Here is a 20995-nt window from a genome sequence, read left to right as displayed (position 1 = left end):
GATTGAGAAAAAAGACCATTTGGGAAACCAGCAAGTAGTTTTCTATTTACCTGGAGACATTGTATTTGAAAGATCTTGGAATTATAGGTCTTCCCCAGCTGACTTCATTGTTATTTTTGAGATAAACTCCTTCAAAATCTGATAGATTCACAGCAACAAACATAAATAGAAAGATGAAATCTAAAGTCAATTGAAAGCAAATTTTGAATTTTATAAAATATTCTGATTTTTATTGGTTTTTTAGTGCAATGATTTCAAATTAGTACAGTTACACTGTATGTCTTCTTTTCAATTTTGCTCTTCAACGGAACTACAAGGATGTTACTGTGAGTTTGTGTGAATATAAAAAACAACCCCAGTTTAACAGTTTCTATGGCAATAATTGCTCATCTCTGTGGAAATAGTAATCTGCCTATTTAACAATAACCAGTAAAGAGAAAAGAGGTATTGACTCCCTTTTAACAATTTTTTTTTATTTTTTTCTATTTCATTTCACTTTTTCAAAAGTCTTATTTTGTTTGGTTATACCAAGAAATCTGGGCTAAATTATTCCTTTCCTAAATTATTCCTTTCCTCTTTTGCTTTCTTCACTGAATTCCAGATAAATAAATTATCATCGGAATTTGAAAACTAAAAGTTCTGGCTCCAATTGAAGACTGATGCTTTTATGTCACTGCAAGTAGGGATGCCATTTTGTATCTTTTAAATCATGCTAGCTTAGGAGTTAGACATCTGGCTGCAAACCTTGACTGTACCATGACTAACTAGACTTATGGAAGTTATCTCCCCTGTATAGTTAGTGGTCAAGATTAAAGATTACACGTATTTAGCACTCACAAACACAGCACCAAATGTGGACTCTGCTACTGACTGCTACTTTGGTTAGGCCACTCAGTCCCTTGCAGCCATAGTTCACTCCTCTAGGGAACTTCTAAAGTTCCTACTTAAATTTAGCATCCTACATTTAAAAAATAATCTAAATATTTTACTTATTGCGTACTTTACAAAGCAGACCCAGGTCCCAGACTTCTAGGCAGATATTATGACCAATCTAAAAAACCATATGTGATGTCTTGCTATTTTAAAAATATTATATTGTACAATTGTCTTCTGTGTGCAATGGCAGGGCCCATGAAGATTTTAATGGTATTTGGCATTTTGCTATCTTAAAAAGCTAATCTTCTATGTAGTTATTTGTTATTATTCAGATCCTAGCGCTCTTGAATGATTCATACAAATAAAATTTCTTCTTTATTATTATTTTTTTAATGAATGGGAGGTTTTATATGTTGCCCAGGTTGGGCTCAAACATGGAGACTCGACTCCTCAAGCATCAGGACTACCAGCCAGAGCCACCGCAGTTCTTCTTCTTTAATTTTATATATTTTTTCTTAACATGTAATCCATCAACTGTGGTCTGCAGAATTTTGTCAATTATCTCTATAAATGCATCAGATAATTCTGTAGCATTGCTACATTCTCTGAAATTTATAAATGAATTAATTCATGTTTATCCTTAACATGAATTAATTAGAATAGAATATCCTTAACATGAAATCTTTAGAATAGGCAAAAATATTTTCATGCTTTTGCAATGCAATTAAATTTTCCATATGTACAGCTTAAACTTTAGAAATGTAAATAATTTCTTATATGGCTAGTTTAGCATTTTTTAAAATTTGGTCTTTTGTTTTGATCCATGGCGTATGTACATGAGAGAGCAGGTATGAGTGTGTATTTGTGTATGTATCTTCTAAAATATCAGTGTTTGAACCAGAAATATAGTTGTTTTAGATATTATTAAAATTTATACCATAGGCTTAAGGAAAAATTAGGTTTTCTTTTTCAAAGTCACATTAAATAATGAAGATACCTTTTGGCAAAAGTTAAACTGAATTGAGAATCCTACAATAACAAGATTTAAAGCGTACATAATTGTCTGTACTGGACAGTATTGCATTGAAGGCATAGCTGATGACTACAAACTAGAACTGAACAGTTCATAAGGGAGTGATTTATATTGGATAATAGGTGATATTACCAAATGTGTATTCTGAATTCAGACAAAACCTTACTCACTGAATTGATTAATAGTGTTCTAAAATGAAGTATGAATACATAGTTGATACTAAGATATTAAAGTCTATATTACTATAAAATGTTCAGTAATCATCTTCAATATCCATCTGAGTTATAGTTTTCCTCTTTGAAATATGAGACTTCCCCCTTTTGAAGACTCTGTACTTTTTATTATAGAGCCTGTCCTTCTTCTCTACATTTTACATAGTCAGTTTTTGCTTTTTCCAAACTAATTGCCTGATTATTTGTCTTTTAATTTTCCCTAACTACAAATACTTTATTGCCCCTAAAATAGATGCTATTCTTACTAATGAGGATAACATCTGTTATATTTAAAATGTATTCTGAAAATCTAAAATATCTTTAAGGTCACAGAATTTTAGACATAATGGAATATTTATTTTTAAATAATGTCTTAACAGAGAAACAAATATATTATTTTGTAACATAATTTAGACTACATAGGTGAAACAAAATTATAATTGGTTGATATGCTGTCTTTAGTTTCATATAATTTATTAACGAACACTCAATTAGTATTAGCTGAACTCCGTGATCATTGGTAAATTTTATATAGCTAAAAAGAGCATAGCTATATAAAGTGAAATAGAAAACTCAATTTGATCATAGAGTATGTGTTTACGGAGTTGGAGAGTAAGCTATTGTTTGTTTGAGGATTTGTTTGTTTAATAACACAAAGACCAAAATTATTTTTTGAACTTCAGTGTTCTTAATAGCCATTGCTTCAAATGGAAAAGACACGTTGTTTTCAAATATAGAGTTGATGTATTAATTTTATTAATCATCATCCTGTCTATAAAATAGAATTAATTGTGCTTGGTTCAGAGTGTATTGTGGGATCAAATGAGGTAATGCGCTGGTACAAGCACTTAAATGCTTAGAAAATGGTGTCTTCTATTGCTACTATTATCCCTTTTCTCTCTTCAAAAAACTGTATTTGGTTAGGCATACATACTTCAGTTCTCCTTATTTTGAAAAAGATATAGACCTATGTTTTTTTTTTTTTTTTTTAGTAAAATGAAGTAAGTATCTACAGATCCACAAACAAGCCAGGACCCAATGTAATAACTAGCCAAGGGAGGAGTTCGTTGAAATGAAAGATGGAAAGTGTGACTGAAAAGTAATTGTTAATGGAAAAGGTCATGAGCTAACATAGAAGTTGGAGATCTGGTTAAGGAGACCCTGAAAAGGATTTCATATCTTCTATAACAGGAAACTTTGGGGTGACATGATTCAACTTATATTTAAAACCTATGCTGCCTGCAATGTGGAGAATGAATAGGAAAGGCACAAGAATGGAAGCAGGGAACATAGTGAGTTGTTTTAATTTAGATAGGGTCCGATGGACTAATGCGTGAGTCAAGGTGGGCATGAGAAGACAAAATTAAGCTATGTTTTAGAAGTAAAACGGTTAAGTACAATGATGAATTGGATTCAAGGCGTGAGGATATAGATGTGTCAAGGGTAACTTACTGATTTCTGGCTTGAGTAAAGGGTCAATGGAGGTTCTGTTTACAGAAGTTGGTAAGATTGGATTGGGAATTCATATTTTGATGAAGAGTAGGTGGAAATCCAGAGCTAAGCTTTGAATGTGTTACATTTGAGATGCCTGAAGAAATTCAATGAAAAAGTCCAAGTAGACAGTTGAGTATTAGATCTGCAGTTAAGAAGAAAATTTCTTATACCTATTCTGCCCATACTTAAGATACTTGTGTGAAGCATGTCTTTCACTAGATTGTAAGCTTTTTAAATGTAAGGACTCTTTCCTTCTAAATTTTGGATCTTCCATAGTATTTTATACAAGGCAGAGAATGGTTAAGGTGAAGAATAAAAAAGAGTTGGCATGAATTGAATCTTACTGTATATAAGGAGTGAGTTAACTGCCTCCAACTTAATCCTAATGAAAGGGTATTGATTTTTACAGATGGTCAAAGTGAACAGCAATTATATGACTTGCCAAAGTTCACAAAGTAAATAGAAAACTAGGCCTGGTTGACTCCAGGGCACAAGTTAATGATAGTAAATTCCCTGCCCCTAATTAAGCTTTGGTAAACCTCATCTATTAAAAAGTGTGGACAGTTATTGCACCAAACTCACTATATGTTAAGATCTTACCACAAAACAATACGCAGAAAAATGCCTATCCTTTTGGAATTTAAAATTTAGTGTGGGAGGCGGAAAATGAGTAAGTCTATGTGAAAAACAGAATTACATAACAGTGAGAAATGGGGGCTTGGATATCTTTACATGGGGTAGTTAGGACAGACCAAGCTAAGGAAAAAATAATTTAGCAGAGACTCAAGGGTAACAACAAGGAAAGAATGTTCTAGTTAGAAAGAGAAAACTCTGTGGTAGAAAAGATCTGTGCATCTTAGGCATGGTCATCAAACAAGAGAGTCATGCATAATGTGATTACAGAGACGTACAGCGCCAAGCCGAGCAGAGCTTTGTAGGTCAAGGCATAAGATTTGCGTTTTATTCTAGGAACACTGGCCAGCCATTGAATTATTCTAAGTAAGAAAAGGTCATAATCTACTTTATGTTTAAAAATGATAACTCTGGTTTATGAGACAAGAAATTCAGGGGCCAGGAGGAGAATAATGAAAGCCAGTCAGATAGCTCTTGAATTAATTCAGTTGAGAGATTCTGATGGCTTTTGGCAAGTTATGAAATGGAAACAGAGGGAAATGCGGTAATTGAAGACATGTTCCAGAAATAATACCAAGAAGGCATGTTGATGGGTGGGTTGTAGGGGGTGAAAAAGATCGTAAGTAAAGAATGACCTCCAAATTTGTGGTTTGAATGTCTGAATATATGGTGGCATCTTCTAGTAAGATGGGAGAGACTGTGGAAGAAAGTGCTTTGGTAGTGGAAAATAAAGAGTTCTAATTAGTAAAAGTTTGTTGAATTAAAGAATCTCAATATTGGCTTTGCTTATATGATTAAATACATTATTGCCTTGCATGACCATTTATTTATGGTTTGTCTATTGGTGTTTTCACATAATAATTGCAGAGTTAGGTAGTTGCAACCTAGGCATGATAGCCCACAAATCTGAAAATATTTACGTTTTAGCTCTTTATAGAAAGAAGTTTGTCAACTTCTGCTATAGAGCATGGCTTAAGCATAAAACTAACTTTAGAGCATAGTTTTCATTTTTTTTTAATCCAATGGCTGTTCTTCATTCTATGTAATCCTTATAAAGTCTTTGACTCCTTATAAAACCATCCTCTCATTATTAAACTATCCCTTTCTAAGTTAATGTACTGTTGTGATTTCTCTCTCTCTCTCTCTCTCTCTCTCTCCCCCCCCCCCCTCCCTCCCTCTCTCCCTCCCTCCCTCCCTCCTCTCTCCTCTCTCCTCTCTCCTCTCTCCTCTCCCCTCTCCCCTCTCTCCCCTCTCGTCTGTCTTCCTCTGTGTCTCTCACCATTTATTTTGGTATTATCTTTCCCTATGTATTTGTCTTAATCCTCTAAAAGTGGGTCTTTCCTAAGGTCTTGTATCATTTTCTCAATATCTTCATAGCTTCTCACCTGATTTCTTTCAGGCGTCTGCACAAAAGTGAGCTTACATGGGAAGCTTTCTCTGTTTATTAGAGCTTCCCAAGGCTAATCCATCATTGTTTTTATTTATCATTAGTGACATTCTATCTCATTTTGTTTATCTGTTCCTTGTCTATTTCTCCCCCAATACTGTGCCAGGCCCATCAGAATGGGACTCTTTTCACAGGTATATTTGTTCATTTGTTAAATTCTTAATTGGTAGGATAGTCCTCACAAAACTGTAGGGGCTCAGTAGAAGTTTGTTGGATAGACAAATTTATAGAATGATCTCTTTTCCTTTGTTAAGTTACAACACTTTTCATTGCCACTGCTCCTCTGGGACTGAGTGATTCACTATATTGGAAAGCCCTTGTATTGTTGCCTCTTGTGGTTGTTTCTTGCCTGCAGTGGTGCCTAACTCCTGTTAGGTTCCTGACTTATTCCTCTAATAAGGTTTGAACACCATTGAATATCAAATATGATATCATGAACACACACACACACACACACACACACACACACATACACATGCACACACACACACACACACAGAGTGAGTTGATAATGCTGTATATACACAAGTTCTTATTGTTTTATACTAGATCGATTATCATCTAATGCTCTTTCCTCTGCAAGAATTCTGTTCTTAATCTTACTGGTTGAGGAAACAAGGGGGATTTATTTCCTAAGGCATTTTCTATATTGATTTATTTTTAATTTTCACATAAACATGCAAAAATGACTTCAATCACATCTATTTTGTGTTCATGTTTAGATTGAAATCATGAATTACTTGTTTAAAGGATATCAACATTTATAAGCATCTATTTCTGAAAGACCATAAAAGATACTCTTCGTGAAAACTAAAAGGAAAGTGCTATAATCACCTTAAATTTCACCATTATATTATGCATAGCATAGAAAGAATAAGCATTCAACAGATAACAAAAGAAGTGACAAAAATAAAATATAAATTATATTGTGTTTTAGGTTTTGAGGCGCATGTGAAGAACATGCAAGATTGTTGCATAGCTACATACATGGCAATGTGGTTTGCTGTTTTCCTCCCCATCACTATATCTGGCATTTCTCCCCATGTTATCCTTCCCCAACTCTCACCCCCCACTGTCCCTCCCCGAGATCCCCACACAGACCCCAGTGTGTGATGCTCCCCTCCCTGTGTCCATATGTTCTCATTGTTCAACACCTGCCTATGAGTGAGAACATGTGGTATTTGATTCTCTGTTCTTGTGTCAGTTTGCTGAGAAATGCAAATCAAAACTACATTGAGATACCATCTCACGCCAGTTAGAATGGCAGTCATTAAAAAATCTGGAGACAACAGATGCCTGAAAGGATGTGGAGAAATAGGAACACTTATACTGTTGGTGGGAGTGTAAATTAGTTCAATCATTGTGTAAGACAGTGTGGTGATTCCTCAAAGACCTAGAAATAGAAATCCCATTTGACCCAGCAATCCCATTACTGGGTATATATCCAAAGGATTAAAAATAAGAAGTTTTAAATTATATTTCTCTTTAAAGAATAATTATCATCTTCAAAAACAGTCTGTTCAAGTTTCAGTAGTTCCTTCTTATGTAAGGTTTTGTTTTACTTGGTTTCAGTTACCCACTGTCCACCATAATCTGAAAACATTAAATAAAAAATTCCAGAAATAAACAATTTATAAGTTTTAAGTTGTGTGCCATTATGAGTAGCATGACGAAATTTCATGCCATCTCACTCCATCCTGCCCCAAATGTGAATCATCTTTTTGAGTGGCATGTCCACACTGTCTATTCTATGCACCCTTTAGTCACTTAGTAGCCAGCATGTATATCAGATTGACTGTCAAGGTATTGCAGTGCTTGTTTAAAATCTTTATTATACTTAATAATGGCTCCAGAGTAGTGATGCTGGCAATGGGATATGCCAAAGGGGAAGAAACAAAGTACTTTCTTTAAGGAAAAAGGCTAAAGTTTCCAACTTAATCAGGAAAGAAAAAAAAAATCATATGCTTAGTTTGCTAAGAACTATGATAAGACTGAATCTTTTATCCTTGAAGTTGTGAAGAAGAAAAAATTTGTGCATAGTATATATATGGTACTATCCATGGTTTCGGGCATCCACTGAACATCTTGGAACATATCCTCTGTGGATAAGGGCGGGGTGGGGCGGGCTACTCTATGTCTAAGATGATGTAGGCAAGCTTTTTCTGTAAGGGGACAGTTAGTAAGTATCTTAGGATTTATGGGCCACATAGTCTCCATTGCAGTAACTCAACTGTGCTATTGCAGCATGAAGGTAGACAGGGACAACATTGTCAACCTAAATAACAAAGAGAGAGACACTCTCTAAAAGAAAATATTTATTCAAGAATGGGCAATGCAGTGAGAATTAGCATGCCATAGTAAACTATGTGCATATTCAGAATAGTAAAGGAAGATGATGCTTTTTAAAGGAAAAATGGGGAAGATTACGTAATTGTTTTGAGATAATTATATTTACCTACAGAGATCAATAATGAGAGTGGTGCCAGTCTGAGACTGAACAGACAGCTGCTTGGTAGATATTTTTGTGTGCCATATCAGTGGCTTTTGTGCAAGGTTGTGGTTTTCATAGTCTTTTGTGATTCTTATTTTTTTTGACATTTTTCCCCATTTATTTTTTTAATTATACTTTAAATTCTGGGGTACATGTGTAGATTGTGCAGGATTGTTAGGTATACACACATCATGGTGGTTTGCTGCATCCATCCCCCCATCACCTGCATTAGGTATTTCTCCTAATGCTATCCCTCCCCAATCTCCCCACTGCTATCCCTCCCCTAACCCGACCATCCCCCAACAGACCCCAGTGTGTGATGTTCCCCTCCCTGTGTCCATGTGTTCTCATTGTTCAACACCCATTTATGAGTGAGAACATGTGGTGTTTGATTTTCTGTTCTTGTGTCAGTTTGCTGAGAATGATGGTTTCCAGATTCATCCATGTTACTGAAAAGGACATGAACTCATCCTTTTATATGACTCCATAGTATTCCATGGTGTATATGTGCCACATTTTCTTTGTCTAACATTGATGGGCATTTGGGTTGGTTCCAAGTCTTTGCTATAGTAAACAGTGTTTCAATGAACATACATGTGCATGTGTCTTTGTAATACAACGATTTATAATCTTTTGGGTATATACCCAGTAATGGGATTGCTGGGTCAAATGGAATTTCTATTTCTAGATCCTTGAGGAATTATCACACTGTCTTCCACAATGGTTGAACTAATTTACACTCCCATCAATGGTGTAAAAGTATTCCTGTTTCTCCACATCCTCTGCATCATCTATTGTCTCCAGATTTTTTTTTTTTTTTTTTTTTTTGAGACGGAGTTTCGCTCTTGTTACCCAGGCTGGAGTGCAATGGCGCGATCTCGACTCACCGCAACCTCTGTCTCCTGGGTTCAGGCAATTCTCCTGCCTCAGCCTCCTGAGTAGCTGGGATTATAGGCCACCATGCCCAGCTAATTTTTTGTATTTTTAGTAGAGACGGGGTTTCACCATGTTGACCAGGATGGTCTCGATCTCTTGACCTTGTGATCCACCCGCCTCGGCCTCCCAAAGTGCTGGGATTACAGGCTTGAGCCACCGCGCCCGGCCAATTTCCAGATTTTTTAATGATCACCATTCTAAATGGTGTGAGATGGTATCTCAATGTGGTTTTGATTTGCATTTCTCTAATGACCAGTGATGATAAGCATTTTTTCGTATGTTTGTTGGCCACTTAAATGTCTTCTTTGAGAAGTGTCTGTTCATATTGTTTGCCCACTTTTTGATGGGGTTGTTTGTTTTTTTTTTTTTTCTTGTAAATTTGTTTTAGTTCTTTGTAGATTCCAAATATTAGCCCTTTGTCAGATAGGTAGATTGCAAAAATTTTTTCCCATTCTTATGGTTGCCAGTTTACTCTAATGATTGTTTCTTTTGCTGTGCAGAAACTCTTAAGTTTAATTAGATCCCATTTGTCTGTTTTGGCTTTTGTTGCCATTGCTTTTGGTGTTTTAGTCATGAAGTCCTTGCCTATGCCTATGTCCTGAATGGTATTGCCTAGGTTTTATTCTAGGGTTTTATGGTGTTATGTCTTATGTTTAAATTTTTAATCCATCTGGAGTTAATTTTTGTATAAGGTGTAAGGAAGGGGTCTAGTTTCAGGTTTCTGCACATGGCTAGCCAGTTTTCCCAACACCACTTATTAAACAGGGAACCCTTTCCCCATTGCCTGTTTTCATGAGGTTTTTCAAAGATCAGATGGTTGTAGATGTGTGGCATTACTTGCAAGGTCTCTCTCTGTTCTGTTTCATTGGCCTATATCTCTGTTTTGCTACCAATACCATGCTGTTTTTATTACTGTAGCCTTGTAGTATAGTCTGAAGTGAGGTAGTGTGATGCCTCCAGCTTTGTTCTTTTTGCTTAGGATTGTCTTGGCTATATGGGCTCTTTTTTGGTTCCATATGAAGTTTAAGGTGGTTTTCTCCATTTCTGTAAAGGAGGTCCATGGTAGCTTAATGGTAATAGCATTGAATCTATAAATTATTTCAGGCAATATGGCCATTTTCACGATATTGATTTTTTCTGACCTTAAGCATGGAATGTTTTTCCATCGGTGTCAACTCTTATTTCCTTGAGCAGTGGTTTGTAGTTCTCCTTGAAGAAATCCTTTGTTAGTTGTATTACTAGGTATTTTATTCTCTCTGTAGCAATTCTGAATGGGAGTTAGCTCAGGATTTTACTCTCTGTTTGTCTGTTATTTGTGTATAGTAATGCTTATGATTTTTGCACATTGATTTTGTATCCTAGACTTTGCTGAAGTTGCCTATCGTCTTAAAGAGATTTTGAGCTGAGATGATGGTGTCTTCTAAATATACAATCATGTTGTCTGTAAATAGAGAAAATTTGACTTCCTCTTTTCCTAATTGAATACCCTTTATTTCTTTTTCTTGCCTGATTGCTCTGGCTAGAACTTCCAGTACTATGTTCAATAGGAATGGTGAGAGAAGACACCCTTGTCTAATGCTAGTTTTCAAAGGGAATGTTTCCAGTTTTTGCCTGTTCAGTATGATATTGGCTGTGGGTTTGTCCTAATAGCTTTTATTATTTTGAGATATTTTCCATCAATACCTAGTTTATTGAGAATTTTTAGTATAAAGAGCTGTTAAATTTTGGTGAAGGTCTTCTCTGCATCTGTTGAGATAATCATATGGTTTATGTCTTTGGTTCTGTTTATCTGATGAATTACATTTATAGATTTGCATGTGTTGAACTAGCCTTGCATCCCCAGGATGAAGCCCACTTGATCATGATGGATAAGCTTTTTGATGTGCTGTTGCATTTGGTTTACCAATATTTTATTGAAGATTTTTCCATTGATGTTCATCATGGACATTGGCCTGAAATTTTCTTTTTTAGTTGTGTCTTGGCCAAGTTTTTGTATCAGAATAATGTTGCTCTCATAAAATGAGTTAAGGAGTATTCCCTCTTTTTGTATTGTGTGGAATCATTTCAGAAGGAGAGGTACCAGCTCTTCTTTGTATGTCTGGTAGAATTCAGCTGTGAACCCGTCTGATCCTGGACTTTTTTAGGTTGGTAGGCTATTAATTGTGCCTCAATTTCAGCCCTTGTTATTGGTCTATTTAGGGATTCAACTCCTTCCTGGTTTAGGCTTGGGACTGTGTAAGTGTCCAGGAATTTGTCCATTTCTTCTGGATTTGTTATTTATGCACATAGAGTTGTTTGTAGTAATCTCTGATAGTAGTTTGTATTTCTGTGAAATTGGTGGTGGTATCTCCTTTATCATTTTTTATTGCATCTATTTGATTCTTCTCTCTTTTCTTTTTTTTAGTCTAACTAGTGGTCTATCTATTTTGCTGATCTTTTCAAAAAACCAGCTCCTGAATTTAATGATTTTTTGAAGGATTTTTTTGTGTCTCTATCTCCTTCAATTCTGCTCTAATCTTAGTTTTTTCTTGTCTTCGGCTAGCTTCCAAATTTGTTTGACCTTGCTCCTCTATCTAGTTCTTTTAATTGTGATGATAGGGTGTTGAATTTAGGCTTTTCCTCACTTCTCATGTGGGCATTTATTGCTATAAATTTCCCTCTAGAAACTGCTTTAAATGTGTCCCAAAGATTCTGTGTCTTCATTCTCATTGGTTTCCAAGAACATCTTCATTTCTGCCTTCATTTCATTATTTATCCAGTAGACATTCAGGAGCAGGTTGTTCCGTTTCCATGTAGCTCTGTGGTTTTGAGTGGGTTTCTTAATCCTGAGCTCTAATTTTATTGCACTGTGATCTGAGAGACTGGTTGTTATGATTTCCATTATTTTGCATTTGCTAAGGAGTGATTTACTTCCAATTATGTGGTCAGTTTTAGAGTAAGTGCGATGTGGTGCTGAGAAGAATGTATATTCTGTGGATTTGGGATGGAGAGTTCTGTAGATGTCTATCAGCTCCATTTGGTCCAGATCTGAGTTCAAATCCTGGATATCCTTGTTAATTTTCTGTCTCATTGATCTGTCTAATATTCACAGTAGAGTGTTAAAGTCTCCCACTATTATTGTGTAGGAGTCTAAGTCTCTTTCTAGGTCATTAAGAATTTGCTTTATGTGTCTGGGTGCTCCTGTATTGGTTGCATATATATTTAGGATAGTTAGCTCTTCATGTTGCATTGATCCCTTTATCATTATGTAATGTGATTATTCTTATTATCATACATTTGTGCAATAGAATCCTGTCTTCATTGCTTTTCCCACTCTATTTACCAGGTTTTTGTCTTTCTTTCTCTTTCTTTTTCTTTTTTCCTTCCTTCCTTTCTTCTTTCTCTTTTTCTTTCTTTATTCCTTCCTTCCCTCCTTCCTTTTTTCCTTCCTTTTCTTCCTCCTTCCCTCTTTCTTTCGTCTTTCTTTCTTTCACAAATTACTCCATTTTGATTCAATTAACTTTCACAATATGTGAGTGAATGGATGCGGCTGCATGCCAAAAAAACTTACAAGAGTTGTATCTATGGCTCTAGATGTACCCTGTACATCAACATTAGTAAATGCTGGGAAGGGAAGTAGGAGTGGCCTGAGAGGAAGCTGAGGGTGTCCTCAATGGAGATTACTGAAGTCTGGCAGAGAGACCTTGAGCAGAAAGCAGAAACGTGCCCCACTGCCCAGGGATGCCCAGGCTTTGAACTGACTAATGGACAAAAAAGAAGAAAGAAAGAAAAACACACACACACACACACACACACACTCCAGAGTTTGAAGTTGATGAGTCACAAATAATTTACAAGTTTATTTTCCATTTTGATGCTGAAAAGGAAAATGCAAAATAGCTAATTATTTAAAGTTTCTATATATACATTTTAGTAATGTATTATATACAAATATATATGTAATACATTATTTAAAAGAATATATATATATATAATACATTATTTAAAACAAGTTGAAAAAGGAACCCGTGAAATACTACATAGTTACTTCCTTGACTGCCCTTTTAGTTTGTCTACTTTTGAGCATCAAAGAATCATGCTTTTTCTCTTTAAAAAATAATTATAAACTCCTAAGGTGAAGAATTTTTCCCATCTAAATCTCCGTGTGAAGACACTTCTGGGACTTGGAGATCTTAACCTATGTCATGGTGACAGTGGAGATGGAGCTGTTAGAACTCTTTCAGGCACTGTGGTTCTTACTGATGGCTTCCTAGCTGCTTTGTTTCCAGGGAAGTGATGGCTACCTGTTACTCTCCAGCAATCCTATTCTTTTTCTATTCCTGAACATTCTAATCCCAACCTTTTGGGAAAGAAATAATAATAGATGAGGAAAGTGGGGTTCAGAGGGCAACAAATAAAAATGTCTGTATAAATAACTGAATGTTTCTTATAGGCCACTGTTGCAAAATCCTGAAATATGATTTTTCATAGAAATGCTACAACACAAAAATTGTGCTAGGCAAATTAAACTGAGCGTATATTTATTTCCCCTTTTGATAATTACCACTCTTTACTGGTATCTAGTTTTGATCTCCTGACTCACAAGTGAGAATTTTGTTTTCTCAAATGAAATCATTATGTCTGTCTTTTATGCATAGTAGAAAATATTACAATGAGGCAAAATAAATTTGCTATCAATTTGATACATAAAATCACATTGCACCACACAGTGCAGAATCACAGTGGACTTCCTCATTTGTAAAATGAGCATCTTGATAATAATGATAAGGATGTCAATAATAAAGATACCTCGCAGGAATTTTTTTTGGAGGGCCTCACTCTGTAGCCCAGGCTGGAGTGCAGTGGTGCAATCACAGCAGCCTTGACCTCCAGGACACAGGGGATCCACCCACCTCAGACTCCCTAGTAGCTGAGACTACAGGTGCGCACTGCTGTGCCTGACAAATATTTGTTTCTTTATTTTGTACATATGGGGTCTCACTATGTTGCCCAGGCTGGACTTGAATTCCTAGGCTCAAGCGATCCTCCTACCTTGAACCCTGAAAGTGTGGAGATTACAGATGTGAGCCACCATGCTTGGCCGTGATGTTTTAAATGTTAACTAAGTGATATGTTTTGGCTGTGTCTCACCTAAATCTCATTTTGAATTGTAGTTCCCATAATCCCCACATGTCATGGGAGGTGGAGATAATTGTAGCATGGGGGTGGTTTACCTCATCTTGTTCTCGTGATAGCGAATTAATTATCATGAGATATGATAATTTTATAAGGGACTTCCTCCTTCACTAGGCATTTATTTCTCTTTCCTGCTGCCATGTGAAGAAGGATATGTTGGTTTCTCTTTCTGGTATGATTGTTAAGTTTCCTGAGGCTTCCCTGGCCCTGCAGAACTAAGACACAATTAAACCTCTTTCCTTTAAAAATTACCCAGTCTCAGGCAGTTCTTTATTGCAACATGAGAACAGACTAATACACTAAGATATCATGTGTAAAGCATTTGGCCATGTGCTGTGCCAGGAACAGTATCTAGCACAGAGGAGGCATTTGGTAAATACTTGTTGAATGAAGTAAGAAATGAATGAAGTCATACAAGTGTTCAATAAATGTCAGCTATCCTTCCCTTCCCTACCATATGCCCTTAATATTTTACAAGGTACTTAGCATTGCTATGTAAATATATGTCATGTGTTTTTAAAAAATTGTTAATGCCAAAGCGGTAACACTACATGTAGACTCAGTTCAGACCCTGTATGCTTGCTATGGTTACACTAACAAAACCATTAGATGCTTTCTCACATGCTGGGGTAATGTATCATTCTCTCCTGACCCTGTATTTTTCTTACAGAATTTCAAAACCAGGCAGGTGACCATTTAGTGATATTGAGTGATGTTTTCCACAAACAATTTCATTTTGATAATTGCGCAATTTTCTAGTATTGATGAGGCAAACTTTCATTTGTAAGTTGTTTCCTCTGAATCAACATGAAAAATGATGAAAATGTCAAATATATTGAAAACATCAGTATAAGGCAACAATGAAAAAGACAGTTTTTAGGACAGCCCTTAAACTTCTTTTGTATCCCCTTAAACACTTGTTTATGGTGATAAGGTGCCATTACATGAGTGTTTCCTTTAATCAACTGAATGCTATGGAACTTGAGTTACTGCATTAAGCACTTAGGTCGATGCTTAAATGCAATGCTTTTGAAGTGCTGTTTGCAGTTTGTGGTCTTCACTGCAGTGGAAATACTGAATTTGACATTCATGATGCAGTGATCCTCTCATTCTATTGAGGCAAGATTTTTTTTTAATCTTGCTGATCTTGTGTACCCAAATAAGGCAGCCCCTTTCCTCTGGCAGATTCCATCAGGAAAAAAAAAAAAAATGAAAAGGTGAAGGAAAAAAGAAGACTAAGTAGAAAGGAACCCTTATGTAACTCCCAGGTGATATATTTAAGTACTAAAGAAGGAACTCTATTTATTTTGGGTGCAGTTCCTGACTTTTGTTATATGAATATAATCAACATAAAGTTTTGAATATATAATCTCATGCTTAGGATCACTGAAGAACAACCAAAAAATAATGTATGCTACATAGTCAAATACATTATAATGACATGTAACACACTATGGTGTAGTTCTCTTGGATTTGGTAACTGGAAAACCTGCTCTAATAATAATACACAACAGTGACATAGGACCATTCAAGCACCAAATACTGTTCTAGATGTTCTATTCTCAGCTCTTGATAGTAACTTCTTCACTCCTCAACAGCTCATGAGGTAGATAGATAATATTATTCTCATGTTACAGAAAAAGACATTGAGGCACAAAGAGGTTAGGCAATTTGCTCAGTCACACAACTTATAAGATGAACATGGAATTTATCCTTCAAATTGAAACTTTTGAGACTGATAAAGGATACTATATATAATTATACAAAGCAGCAGGAATAAACCGGAATGGATCTGTGAAATCTAGGATAAATAGTTACCCTAAAAAAATCAGGGATGTGAATATTGGATCCAGATCATAAGTCTGTATGAGCTATTCTAGTGACCACTGTTCTCATATTTTGGCCTTTGTACATTTTGCTCATCTTTACCGCCTTCATTCTTCCACTCTTCCTTTCTTGCTCCTAGACTTTTTCTTTCACATGCCTTCCATTCTTGTCTGTAATGTAACTGATGCATCAAATTAACTGACTCCAATTTGTATGTGAAGTCCTCATAATACAAGGATGAATAAGACTTAATCCTCATGCTTTAGGACCTAAATAGAGCCAAAGGGATAAAAACTTCATTATTTCTCTCAGGGAAAAGGTGAGAAGTATTATCCTGCTTTGATATATCAAAGGAGTGCTCAGTGGTTACAAAAAAAAAAAAAAAAAAACCCACCTCCCCCGCCCAAAAAAACACACACACACACAAAAGATCTTGTGCTTTTAAACCCATCCGTAAAATTTCCCTACGCTTTCTGATAAACAAAAATCTATACTGAACCTGAATCCCTTAAAAGTTTGGTCAATAAAAGACATGATGCTCTCAAACAAATTTTATGCTGCCCATCGAAATTCAAAATGAAAGTATTAAAATTGCAGAATGGAAGTGCAGCTGGTTTTCTTCTAAGGTTTATCAGTGATGAGTCACCTATTTTTATTGCATAAGAAATCAAATCTAGTGTTGTAATGAAAACATGATACAGTGAATTTAGAATAATTCTTGGAGCGCCCAAGATGTGCCTATTTGTTCAGGGACACTGAGTCCTCTGAGATTTATTTTAAGTACTTTAATATTCTGTTAAGAAGGGCTTATTTTTTTCAATGTTTGAGGAAAGTTGCCCCATCTTCTAAACACCCACAATGACTGGTTTTAATTCAGGAATTGTTACAGAAGCAGCATATGCAGATTAGGCACTTATGCTTTGCATTTGTGTCCCTTTATCAGCATGAGGTACGTATTTACTTAGATGTAGTTTAAGGCATTACATTTTAAAATCTTACCTCTTTTGTATTCACTTAACATAGGAGCTTCCTATTTCCCTAAAGATGTTAACTGCATCAAAATGTTACCTGAGTGTTTTGACAGTTAAACTCTGAAGAAGGAAAGGGATTGAAGGTTGGATTGATCTATTGTCTGAAACAGAAACAGGAAAAACAAAGAAGTAAAAGTCATCTATAAACTACCTTTTCTGTATGAAAATAGGTTTTCTCATCGGTTACTCAGGGGTCATAAAGAACCACATTGCTATTTTAGACATCTGCCTGTTTAGGTTAGAGATAAATATGTGTAACTTTAAATTTCACATTTGTAAAAACAGGCATATTGAAAATTTCACAGGTATAATTTGAATCTCATTAGTGTATGAAAGTATATCCTTTTCATAATGGATTTATTGAAATATTCATTCTACTTTAAGAACTATATTGCTAAGAGAGTAGATTTTAAGTGTTCTCACTACATAAAAAATAAAGTATATGAGGTAGTGCTTATGCTAATTAGTTGAAATTAACTATTCCACATATATACATATTTTAAAGCAACATGCTGTACCTGATAATTATATATAATTTTGACTTGCTAACTAAAAATAAAATGAAATAAAATATCTCAAGAAACAAAGACATATTTCAGGATCTTAGTTACCATCCAGGCAAAAATCTCAAACCACCTAGAATGTACATATGATAATAAAAATCTCCATTACATTCCTACTATAATTAATAAGTATGTGTTTACTTTTGCACACTTCTCATACTGAAAACTATGCAATTTAAAGGATTTATTTCATAAATTAGTGATCCTAATTGATTTTTCCATTTCTTTAGACTGTGTTCAAAAGTACAATCTAATTTATATAATTGTAATTTAACAGCTTATGTACCTCTAATTGAAGAATGAGTATATTTCATAAAGAACCACGCATGCATAACGATATCAATTTATAGATTTATGAATATGGTATTAGACTAGCATTTATTCTGAATAAAGTGATATATAGTTCATACAAAATATTCTTCATCGATTGGTTATGTTTCTATTTGTTTTTTGTTTCTATCTAATATACACAGAGACAGAAAAATTATTATACTGCAGGGTCCAATAGTTTCTTTTATTCTCTTTTATAATAGGAACTAGTTGTATGACAGTGAGAAAACCTTTATTTTTTTTTCAGCAGTTTTTATACCAAAGAAGTGAAATAAATTTTCTCTAAACCCCAAGACAACAAAAGTTAGAGTCAAGGCGTATAAAAGTATGTATACTTAATTCTGCACATTGAGTATTGCTTAGAGGACTCAAGAAAAAATGTCCTACTAACTTGCTGACCTGCTCATCTGTATACAGCAGGGATTTGGACCATCTAGAAAAGATGAACTGGCTTATTTATGGACAGCAAAAAGTATATTGTTTTAAAATTTAAAGAAACTATGTTATAGCTGGTATCCCCAAACAGCATTTAACATCCATAATTTATTTATGTGTTACCCAGTACCCTCTTTCCTTTAGCATTACTTATAAAGTACTTTTTAAAGCTTAGTATGTCAAATTAGAGGAAAAGTGAAATTCCACCCTATGCTGATAATGGATTGAATAATAACCTGAAAGAACTTTAATAGAGTACAATTTCACTAATTTGATATAACCAATTTAATTTGAAACTAAGTTTTGCAGTAATATATTTATATGACTAATATTGTTGAATTCTTTATTTTCATCCTCCCAATTTAAATTACAAATTCCTTTAAACGAAATTCACTTATGTGGACTGTAATAAATTTTTACTTTAGCTTTTCAATTGCAATAGCTTTTACATGTCTGCATCATGGCCAGGCGCAGTGGCTTACGCCTGTAATCCCAGCACTTTGGGAGGCTGAAGCGGGCGGATCACGAGGTCAAGAGATTGAGACCATCCTGGCCAACATGGTGAAACCCCGTCTCTACTAAAAATGCAAAAAAATTAACCGGGAGTGGTGGCATGCACCTGTTGTCCTGGCTACTTGGGAGGCTGAGGAATAATCGTTTGAACCCAGGAGGCGGAGGTTGCAGTGAGCCAAGATTGCTCCACTGCACTCCAGCATGGTGACAGAGTAAGACTCTGTCAAAAAAAAAAAAAAAATTGTCTGTGTCACGTTTCCATATATGGGACACTTAAACACATGATGTTGAACAACTGTGGACCTATCTAAAAGTTGTACAAATAACACTACATAATTGAATATGCTTATAATCTATAAGTGCTGGAGTATTTATCATCACAGTTTTATTATACATTATAAATTTTACATGTATGAATTTTTATATACTATAAAAATATATTAAAGTATTACTAAACATTATTCATGCATTTTCTGATATACATTATAATATTTATTGGTATTGAAGACACAATTCTCTATATATATGTATATATTTATACATACATTTTTACTTTCAATTTTAGAGAGAAGTTTTAAGAATTGTTATTGTTAATCTATTTGATGAATATTTCTACATATTATTTTGGTTGTGTAATTCTGACAGTATTGGTACTTTATTATTTAGGTTCTCACAGTTCTGTCTCCCAAAGTAATATAGCTTTGTTGTACATTTCTTCAGGGTACCCCACCTAATCCATGAAAAATTTGTTCCAAAGACAATGTTCAGATGAAAATGCAGTTAATTTCTTCTTAAGACAAAATTCAAATTTAAATACCAATTGTAATCCATTAGTCATAAGTCTGTTAATAAAAATGTTTTTAAAAAATGCAGTGTGAGTTTCTAAAAATTAGAATGGAGACAAACTATGAACAACCACTGTAGCAGTGCCTGCTGATACGTTCAGAATATCCACTCCATCATTGACCACCATTGTATGCTTCCTGCTGAAAGCAACAAAAACTAAGACTGATAAGTAAAATTCGGCAACCTAATAAAAAATTTTATCTGATAAGAAGACATAATTATATTTTTGCTCTGAAAAATATAATTTTGACTTGAAATTTTGTTTTGAATATGCTGTAAGATTTAACTTGATCAATATTAATTACACTAAAAAATAAAGCAATTTTAGTTGAAATTATTATTTCTTTTTTAATAGTGGCTAGTATTCAGAAGCTTCCTGCAGCCTCTGTCCTAACAGACATCAACTTTCCAATGAAAGGACGGAAGGGAATGGTTGACTGGGCAAGAAACTCAGAAGATAGGGTAGTAATTCCAAAAAGCATTTTCACTCCGATATCATCAAAAGGTAAATACCTGAAATACTGTGAGCTTGAACAAGACATTTTTGATAAGGTCATTTAATTAGAAATTAGGTATAAATCTTCATACATTATACAGTTTGGAAATAGTCTGTAATCAGTATTTTAAATTAATTTTCTAAATATAGACTACTTTTTCTTGGTTTAAAAGTCTTGGAATTTACTGGAGAAAACAATCTATTACAGTGGTGAAAATATACAAGTGCAAATTATTGACCTGAGCTTGACATAGCCAAGTTTCAGTATTGATGTTTTTATCCCTGTGTAAAGCATGTGGACTCATATTTTACATCTAGGTATTGAAATGTGTTGTATTTTCCATGCAATGTAATTTTTATTTCTGCCTCATTAAAATTTACTTTGGTTTGAAGATACTGTTTTGGCATATGAAAACAAATTTAATACCTGGGTGATAAAATAATCAGCACAACATACCCCATGACACAAGTTTACCTATGTAACGAACCTGCACACGTTTCCATGAACTTAAAGGTCTAAAAAATAATTTGAGAAAAAATTTAGTTTTTAGAATATTTCTAATAGCCTTTAAAATTAATGACTCTTTTTAAAAGTGAAATTATGGTCACTTTTGCAGATTTCAAACTTAAGAGGTAGTTACCTGAGAGAGAATTGGC

At 34.6% G+C, this 20995-nt stretch overlaps 1 protein-coding gene across 6 annotated transcripts in view; it reads left to right on the top strand.

Annotated features, from left to right (window-relative positions):
• ADGRB3 (adhesion G protein-coupled receptor B3) overlaps window positions 1-20995 on the top strand; it is a 741588-nt gene that overhangs the window by 373586 nt on the left and 347007 nt on the right. For all 6 annotated transcript variants that reach the window (XM_032274421.1, XM_032274422.1, XM_032274425.1 and 3 more), the window contains one exon: window positions 20198-20347. In XM_032274421.1, the coding sequence (XP_032130312.1) occupies window positions 20198-20347 (150 nt within the window). The remainder of the gene's footprint in view (window positions 1-20197; window positions 20348-20995) is intronic.

This window comes from Sapajus apella, unplaced genomic scaffold, assembly GCF_009761245.1.
Source record: "Sapajus apella isolate SASKATOON/1434 unplaced genomic scaffold, GSC_monkey_1.0 scaffold6, whole genome shotgun sequence".
NCBI classification, from domain to species: Eukaryota; Metazoa; Chordata; class Mammalia; order Primates; family Cebidae; genus Sapajus; species Sapajus apella.
This window is presented reverse-complemented; position numbering and strand designations above follow the sequence as displayed.